This window comes from Anastrepha obliqua, chromosome 5, assembly GCF_027943255.1.
Source record: "Anastrepha obliqua isolate idAnaObli1 chromosome 5, idAnaObli1_1.0, whole genome shotgun sequence".
Lineage (NCBI taxonomy): Eukaryota > Metazoa > Arthropoda > Insecta > Diptera > Tephritidae > Anastrepha > Anastrepha obliqua.
Genome location: NC_072896.1, coordinates 113,607,963 through 113,616,428, shown reverse-complemented (window position 1 = coordinate 113,616,428; position 8,466 = coordinate 113,607,963). Strand labels below are relative to the sequence as shown.

The window sequence follows — 8,466 nt, the reverse complement described above, 5'->3', positions numbered from 1 at the left end:
GTATATAAGTTCGCACTTAATTTAACTACGGCGCCCGCTGTAACCGAATAAATTGGTGTGTGAATTCGGCGTACGAATCTCCGTGCATGAAACACCAAAATGAAGTGAAAGTTTTCGCTAATATCAGCAGGCAATGGCAAACCTCCGAGTGTGTTTCTGCCATCAAAACCTCCTCATAAAAATAAACCGCCGTTCGGAATTGGCTTACAGAGTCCCTCCATTTGTGGAATAACATCAAGACGCACACCACGAATAGGAGGTCTTCAGCCACACACCTAACAGAATTGTACGCGCCAATGGTAATTTTTTTTATGTATTAAATATTCTCATGCAACTTAAAGTTCCGCTCTCAATTTGTTATCTTTCTTGTAAACATTTTATTGATTAAATATGCGCCGCCGCGTTAATGCGTCAGTTTAGTTAAAAATTCGTACAAAATTAAGACACATGAAATGTTCATTTCAAACCCAAATCCTTCTCGATGGTGTGTGCACAAACTGCCATCATTTGATCTTTGACGCGCTGGAAGCTTTCAATCGCAATAGGCTTGGCCTCCGGCCACTGACCCAACGCACGATAAATGGGGCGACAGAATTTCATACGGAAGTTCGAGTTGGCAAATGCAATGATCTCATCGATACGATTCAACAGCTTGGCCCTGATAACCAGGCGCATAACGCGGAAGCGCACCTCAGCATTCTTTGTACTCTTCAAATTGTATGTGCTCTCCAACAAATCGATTTTATGCGCATTCAATTCGACGACATCTTCGCATTCGATTAATCTGCCAAGAAAATCGATAAGCTGATGCGAGGAAATTGGCTTGGTTATGTCCGTATCGAGGCGAAGCTCAGCGGTGGTCTTGGTGCTCCATAGTTTCGCCAATTGTTTGGAAACATCAGCAAGTGTCTCATCGAATCTGTATACATTTAACAAATATTAAGTTTAATAACTACTTATTTATGTATATGTTCGTATACGTACTTTGGAATTATTGGTGGCGGTCCCTCCTTATGTAGCCACAAGTCCCAATCGATTTCGGTTAACTTATCTTTTTTATCGGTCTTGTTGAAGTAGTCATATAAGGCCGCTTTAAAATCATCGGTGACAACTGATTTGTAGGCATACTTTTGCAGGTAGCTGCGCAAGAAAGGCTCAAATACTTCGGGTCCTCCAAGCAAATCTTCCATATAGCGCAGGAAGGTTGAACCTTTGATGTATGGCACACTGGAGAAGGCATCATCCGGGCCACAGTTGGATAGATCAACCACTAACTTTGTGAGTTCCGGACTGTTGGCCAATTGCGTGCGCATCTGTGATGGATATATACAGTTACAAACATTATACAATGTAAACATCGCAACAATTGTTACACATTATCAAGTGTTGGTGTTCATGTATCAAAAAAAACTTGCAAAGTAGGGGAAAGTGAGAGAGCAAAATGACATTTCATTTTGAGGAGAATTTGCAAGTTTTTACTGGATACATTTTTACTTGGAAGAATTTGCAAGTGAGAAAAACAGCTGATCGCAAAATAAAAATAAACACGAATTAAAATTTGCAAATTGAGTCAAAATTCTAAATTTAAATAAAAATGGCGATTAAATTGGAGAATGTTAGCAAAAATGTATTTTTGATACAATTTATAAAGTTTATTTGAATATGACTCTAGGAGTTTGAATATGAAACAGGAATCGGCCAATGATATAGAGGTATGCACTTTTGAATCACAGCCTCCAGTCACGGTTGCTGCAGTTTCCGAAATACAAGTGGAAAAAATCATGTGAAGTCTAAGCTCGTTATTTTGCAATTTATTCGCTTTATTTTATTTTTTTAATTTAATACGAGGTACTTCAACTGAAAAAAATTTGAATTTTTGTGATTTTCCTCGTCAATAATTTAATCAGCTGTTCGCTAGTGTATTTTTTTGTTATTTTTCTCTTTGCGAGCGAATGCTCGGAAATTAAGTTACTGGATCATTTTTACATTAACAGACCTATTACAAATTCGAATACATCCTATGGCTATGAATTGAACTGGTAGATATTAAATTTTTTGTACTCACACATTCCTGCAAATCGGTTAGATTGCGCAGCATATGGAAGTCACGCTCCTTATTGCCTTGCATGCGCCCCACAATTTTTGTTTCGACGAACACCGTGAATCCTTCGTTCAACCAGAAATGCTCGAAATTTTTATTCGTTACCAAATTACCAGTCCAACTGTGCGCAATTTCATGCGCCACTACATCGGCCAAAGACTTATCACCCGCCAGCAACGTTGGTGTTACAAATGTCAAACATGGATTTTCCATGCCACCAAATGGGAATGATGGCGGCATAACCAGCAAATCATATTGCTTCCAAACATATGGCCCACAAATGTCCGATGCTGTTTTTAACATTTCCGCCGTTTTCGAGAACTCTTCAGCGCAAGCATCTACAATACCTGCCTCGGCCCACACATTGGAATTGGCACCTAATGGACGTGAGACGAGATCACCAATAGCAATGGCTAACAAATAAGCCGGTATGGGCACTTCCTGCTTGAATGTGGTTAAGCCGGTTTCCTTTTTCTCAACTAGAGCGCTCATTAGAGCAGTTAACTCCGTTGGATGTTTCACAGTGGCTTCATAGGTGAACTTCACAGCTGGTGTATCCTGACACGGCAATACAGAACGTGCATGAACCGCTTGACATTGGCTGAAGAGATATGGATGTTGTTTGCCGAGTGTTTGCTCAGGTGTGAGCCATTGCAAGCCGCTGGCACGATTGGAAGTCTCATAGTCAATGTGTATGAGTAAACTGTGACAAAAAATACAAAATGTAAGTTGGATGCAAAACAGATGGCACAAATTTAGTTGTTATTGTAGCAGCGCTGCCTAATCGGTCACTAAACAGAATTAACGGTAGGTAAGTCGTTCCCATGATAGTCGGTTATACGTAACCTGAACGACCCCGATTTATATCCGGCCAAGGACTGTCATTTGAGCAGCATTCCGCGTAAATGTATGGAAAGGTGCTGCCTAAGAACTCTCTATGGACATGTAGATATGTATAACTTGTGGATAAATGGGGTAATTCAAGTATTGGAGATGCTTTAAACAAAATGTATGTTCGCTAAGCCGGACAATCCTCTGGTTCCCCCATTGTAGGCAAACGACTACCATAAATTGAGTTTTGGATTTGAGATAACGATACGTTTAAAAAATATTCAAAGTTATTAAATTAGCTTTGTTTTGCTTTAATTTTCTATTTTTTTTTGTTTTTGTTTTTTGTGAAAAAGTAGATATTTTGCTTGTTTACACTTCGATTTCGCGTTCTTCAGAACCTGTTTGTGTCTGAAAAATGTTTTTGTGCAATACAGAAAGCGATAAGATGACTTGATTTATGCCCCTAGAAATTACTGCACAATTGAGCTTTAGGCCTGTGGCGCCATAAAGATAAGCGGGCCATGGCAACTATTGTATGTAACTGCGAAGAAATTAAATTTCCTGACCGATATTTGTTGAAGCCTTCTTACGTACTAAATTATGTTATATGCATTGCAAACAGTATAATGTGACTTACTCTCCCTTGGCAGTACCTTCTGGCAGCTCTAATGTCAACTTGGCACCAATATCATCTACAGCATCACTAACAAAGTAGTTAATTGGAATCGATGAACCGCCATTGCATAGTATGGAAGCACTGTTTACAGTTACATCGCGCACATCCAGCAGCTGTGAGAGAAAACCACCATAATAAGTAGAAAAAATCCATTTTTAGCACACACGTCGACACTTACGATAGCTGGTAAATTGTCCTCCAGCACATTGAAATGGTGTGTTACACTGCCCAACAGCTTTGTGTTCGCAAAATCTACTGTCCATTTGAGTGCGCTGTGTTTGGTGGTGATACGCTCAGGTTCCGAGTAGGAGCTAGGATCTACTTTACCCAAACGACCCATATTGCGTTGCTGTTGTGCGGGATTAAATAAAGTGCCACTGGTGATAGGTTGTTGCAGAAGACGTCGCTGTGTGCTCACTGAACGCGTTGGAACTGAAAGAGGAATAATATAGATTGTTAAGATGTGAACGTACTCAAATAAGTGCTACTTCAGTTAATTGAGCTGCTTACTATCCGGTAATAAATATTGTTAATCTTATCACTTCAGCTGACGAAAACTGGTGAAATGTGCGATTGTGAAATCTCAACGGGAACGGATGAAAAATTCGACCACTTTATTTATTTTCGATGAGAACATCTACTTACAAGCTTGTGGGCGTTTTAAACGACTTCAAAATAGATGGAGTCACTTTTTCTGATTTAGCCAGTCAAGCAACAATATGTTAAAATAATACGCTGACAAAGCATATGAATATTTAAAGAATGTACAGGGTGGTCTATGTAACGCAAGAAATTAATTTAACTTATCATTGACCTACGAAATAAATTATTTTTGTTATTGTCATTAAACATGGATTGAATTTTTTTTCAAATTTTCTCCACGGCTGACTTTACGGCAGCCTATTGTGTCAACCACATGTTTCAGTTAATTTTTGTTTTACATGCCTTAAATAATTTCTGGTAGGTTGGTGTAAGGTTCGTATAAAGTCAAAAAATTGCTTCCAAGAATATATAAAGACAAGAAAGCCAGTTTCGCTAACAAAACCTAGCTAGGAAATTCCCTCACCCAAAAACTAATTGAAAATTATTGTAATCGGATTAGAACCAACTGAGTTTTGTTGTTGGTCTTTAATAAACGTTTCTGTTTCTCTGAGATATGCCATCACTAATTAGATTTAATGGGTAATCGAATAATAAAAACAAGCATAAACCGACTACCCGAATGGTACCGAAGATATAAACTCTTGCATTGCCAGATAACGAAAACATGTCCATAAAAATGTATTTCAGTAAATTAGTTCCAAAGGCATATGCATTTAAAATTTATAGCAAATTCTATAGTATTAATTTATAACAGTTTCTAATGAAAATGTAAATAATGTAGAATAACTAGCATTACCCAGTGGGCTTCGCACCACCATGCATAAAATGTTTTTTTTATATCGCAAAAAAATTTTCATATTAAGTTTTCTTTATAGAACTCGTAAAATGTTTAAACAGTTGAATTAGTTGATTTTTTTCATTCAACATACTTTCTAAAGATGTCACAATAGCCTTTTCTGTACTTTTTTAAAATTTGATTGTGGTGGTCACCTATATACAGGTAAGGTGAAAGAGCCGATAAAAACTTGTAATTAAACTTTGATTCTTTAATTTCCATTTCAATTTTTTACGCTAAATAAATTATGCTAAAATAAATAAAGTTAAAAATGTTTTTCCCGTTCCTTGAATGCTCCAGTTTTTATTATATTTTCGTCCAAAATTAATATTAACATAATACACTTACGACCACAACAGTACAACAGAAACGCTCATAAGCGGCTGTGTATTTGTTGTTGTTTTTCCCATACACGCATATCGTATGAGAGGAAACCATTACTCACATAAAATGTCATAACTCAGGAACGGCTGCACCGATTTCAATCAAACTTCACACAAACCACCTCCTCAAAGATAGAAAAGATCTCTGAAATTTTTGTGTTAATCGGTTCGGCGGTTCTTGAGTTATAAGATTACCAAGGAAATGTAACTTCTTTATATATATATAGATATATGTATGAAGGAATATCATTTGTCGTTTGACCCGAAAAACGATATTTGCGAATTGCGAGACGTGGTTTTCCGACCAATATTAGTTTGGTGTAGGTTCGACTCGGTCGCATATTGTTTTAAATTCAGAGCATTACTGAACCGAAAAAGTATTGTATTTTCCAATATTCCAAAAGCTGATAATTTAATTTAATAATGTAACTTTTTTTTAACTTTTTGTCGCTGTCTGTCTTTCAGCGGGGAAGGTCGCCAGATCTTTGTGGCCAAGTGTGGATTGAAAGCGCTCGAGGGAAACTTTTGAGGTTAGCAAAGCAACAATTATTATATTTTTGCGGGTGGCCCAACCGGCCATTGTAAGCGAGGTATGCATGCTGTGAAACTTAGCATTACCATTTCGAGTCCTTTTTGCGGTCGCTGGGTCAGTTGTACCAGATGGAATCATCTCAGCACCTCCCTCTTAGCTGTCTTGATAAGATTTAGACATGCTGTTGTTGTTGTTGTAGCAGCATAAACATTCCCCATATTTACATACGGGGAATGCTGCTGGGGTGACAGTCCTTGGCCGGATATAAATCCGGGTCGTTTCGGTAACGTAGAACCGACTGTCGTAGACATTTTGACTCTCATTTCTTGCTGAGCCTGCTAACACTGCAGGCATAGATATTGGCTACCTGAAGAATCTGTTTGACCGGCAGCTGGCTCTGCATCTGGCTAGTACACGGTGTACATAGAGATGCCTAGTTGCATAGTTTTGAAAGAACCGACCTCTTGTGATATTTGAGAACCTGGTTACGACACTGTATTATAGTCATGAGTCGTATGGTTGTGAATATAGTTGGAGAGGAATTGCAGTTCCTGCTTTGTGGAGCTGGTAATTTAGGATAGAGCTGCGTGTTACAAATTCTTTGAAATACGTTCAGAAAATGGGTTTCTTTGAATTTTATGCTGTAAACTCCAAAAACTTTTGTATTTCACAAAAACGTTCGATGAAGTTACAACCTTTGGATAAATCTATCTCAGTGGTTCAACAGTTCCCGTAAGTACTTTACCTTAAAAAAATTAAGGTTTTCAATTATTTTTAAATTACGATTAACTTTTATTCATTAAAAAGAAATAATAAAGACAATGAATACAGATTCCATTGAATTGCAGTTGTTACCCCAAATATATATCCTGTTTTTATTAACGAATTATGTAATCTTTTGGATAATCCATAATAGATGGGAAGTTTTCCAGCGTCTCCTTATCGATGTGATCCAGCCGTTGTGGCACTGGCCGCGGTGTTCTTATTTGACTCGTAACATTTTCCAATATATTTTCAGGCACTTTATCATCAGCAAATAAATGCAATCGCTGCATAGTGTACCTTCGTTGTAAATTTCCACGCATCGAATTATACACCGCCTTCTTCATAACCATTGTTGGATCCTTTTCGTGCAACTGCCACGCCAATGTCCAGGAAGCACCGCCTGGATATCCTGTGTGATGGAAGTAAACACGTTTAATCCATTCATCACCGGGTAGTGCAATTTCTTTAGTATTGATGCAAATCACATGATCGCCACAGTCATCTGGAAGGTTAGAAGAGGAAAAAGTGCCAATAAAATATTTGCAGAAAATGAGTTCCTCCTAAAAGTAAAGCGCATTAATGGCAATAAACTACAACTACGAAACAATATTTGGTATTTACCAGCCTAACGCATTTGTATGAAAATTAACGCACGATATCAAAAACTTCACACACCATAAATGTAAATAACATTTACACCTAGAATTCCTTTAAACTTGTTACCGTTCACTAATACCGTCGAAACAACAACAAAATGCAAGTAATTGCTTTCAATAGAGACAGTGGACGAACTACAATTTTAGTTGTGTAATATATGTATATTTGTGCTCCCCGTACTCACTCATTGGATGGTAGATTGGCTTGTGCAGTCCCATTAAATGCTTTTTTATCAGTACCGCCGAATCGAAGGGATTTTGCCAAGTACAATCATATATGTGCCATGTACGCGCAAAAGTGGCCCATTGCTGTAAAGAGCCGCTATTATTGTGGGTTTTCTTGAATTGAAGCTCATTTATACGGTTCTCTTACCTGTACACGCTTGGTTATCGACATTTTTAGGACTTTTTCATTTAATACTTCAATAAAACTTGCTGTTAAATAACAATTTCCTCACCGATTGCACACAACAGCTGGAGGATGGTGTGCTCAGAGCCGGTGGGTTGCCAGATCTAACTGTTATAGCACACACAGTTTAAGTAGTGGGAGTAGTTCTGAACAATTTGTGAACTTATTGGAACTAAAAGTATTCATTTCGAAATTGTAATTTAATATGAGGTATCACACATGTTTTCGGTTCAATTAAGATCTGAAATTTTAACAAATGTAATTGTAAACAATCGCATTTACGCGTACTGGTAACTGTAGGCAGCAATCAGCTGAGCGAATGTAATGGAAACGAAACGATTAATCGAGTTTGCTCAAAAATATTAGGGAATCGAGTCGGTAGATATTGCTAAACGGTATTAAAATTATAATTTTATGAGGATTAAGATAAATAAGAACCTTTGAATATTTTTTCTCCAATTGAATTGTGTGGAAGGAAGAGCTTTAGTGCAAAAATGAAAAATTCAAATTTGGGCAGCATTTCTCTTGGGTTTAGAGTGTAACTACTCTAGACGTAAACTTAACTTAAGCCACATATGAGCTTAGAGATAATAATTAATACTTCTTCCGAAAAGTAATCCCTACACGCTATAATTCCATCCTAACCCTAATAAGTATTCCTAATGGTGCGCACAC

The 8,466-nt window shown here is 37.6% G+C and overlaps 1 protein-coding gene across 3 annotated transcripts; it reads right to left on the bottom strand.

Moving 5' to 3' along the window:
• Nucleotides 1–335: 335 nt before the first annotated feature.
• On the bottom strand, nt 336–7,918 carry LOC129247770 (39S ribosomal protein L13, mitochondrial). 3 transcript variants are annotated; one of them, XM_054887061.1, is made up of 7 exons: nt 7,756–7,908; nt 7,568–7,691; nt 3,787–4,040; nt 3,570–3,721; nt 2,066–2,804; nt 985–1,313; nt 336–919 (listed from the first exon to the last, which is right to left on the bottom strand). In XM_054887061.1, exons 1-7 carry the CDS (start codon nt 7,777–7,779, stop codon nt 457–459), a joined length of 2,085 nt encoding a protein of 694 aa, XP_054743036.1. In that variant the 5' UTR covers nt 7,780–7,908; the 3' UTR covers nt 336–456. The 3 variants fall into 3 exon arrangements, with proteins under 3 accessions (XP_054743036.1, XP_054743037.1, XP_054743038.1); XM_054887062.1 differs by lacking the exons at nt 7,568–7,691; nt 7,756–7,908 and adding an exon at nt 4,119–4,347; XM_054887063.1 differs by lacking the exons at nt 336–919; nt 985–1,313; nt 2,066–2,804; nt 3,570–3,721; nt 3,787–4,040 and adding an exon at nt 6,730–7,228 and having other exon boundaries at nt 7,756–7,918.
• Between the last annotated feature and the right edge of the window lie 548 nt (nt 7,919–8,466).

Excerpts from the sequence above, each read along its gene's own strand:
- LOC129247770 (XM_054887061.1), bottom strand. The coding sequence starts at position 7,779 with ATGTCGATAACCAAGCGTGTACAG. Across the intron at positions 3,722-3,786 it reads AGGACAATTTACCAGCTATC|CTGCTGGATGTGCGCGATGT; the intron begins GTAAGTGTCGAC and ends TTTCTCTCACAG. Across the intron at positions 2,805-3,569 it reads GAAGGTACTGCCAAGGGAGA|TTTACTCATACACATTGACT; the intron begins GTAAGTCACATT and ends TTTTTGTCACAG.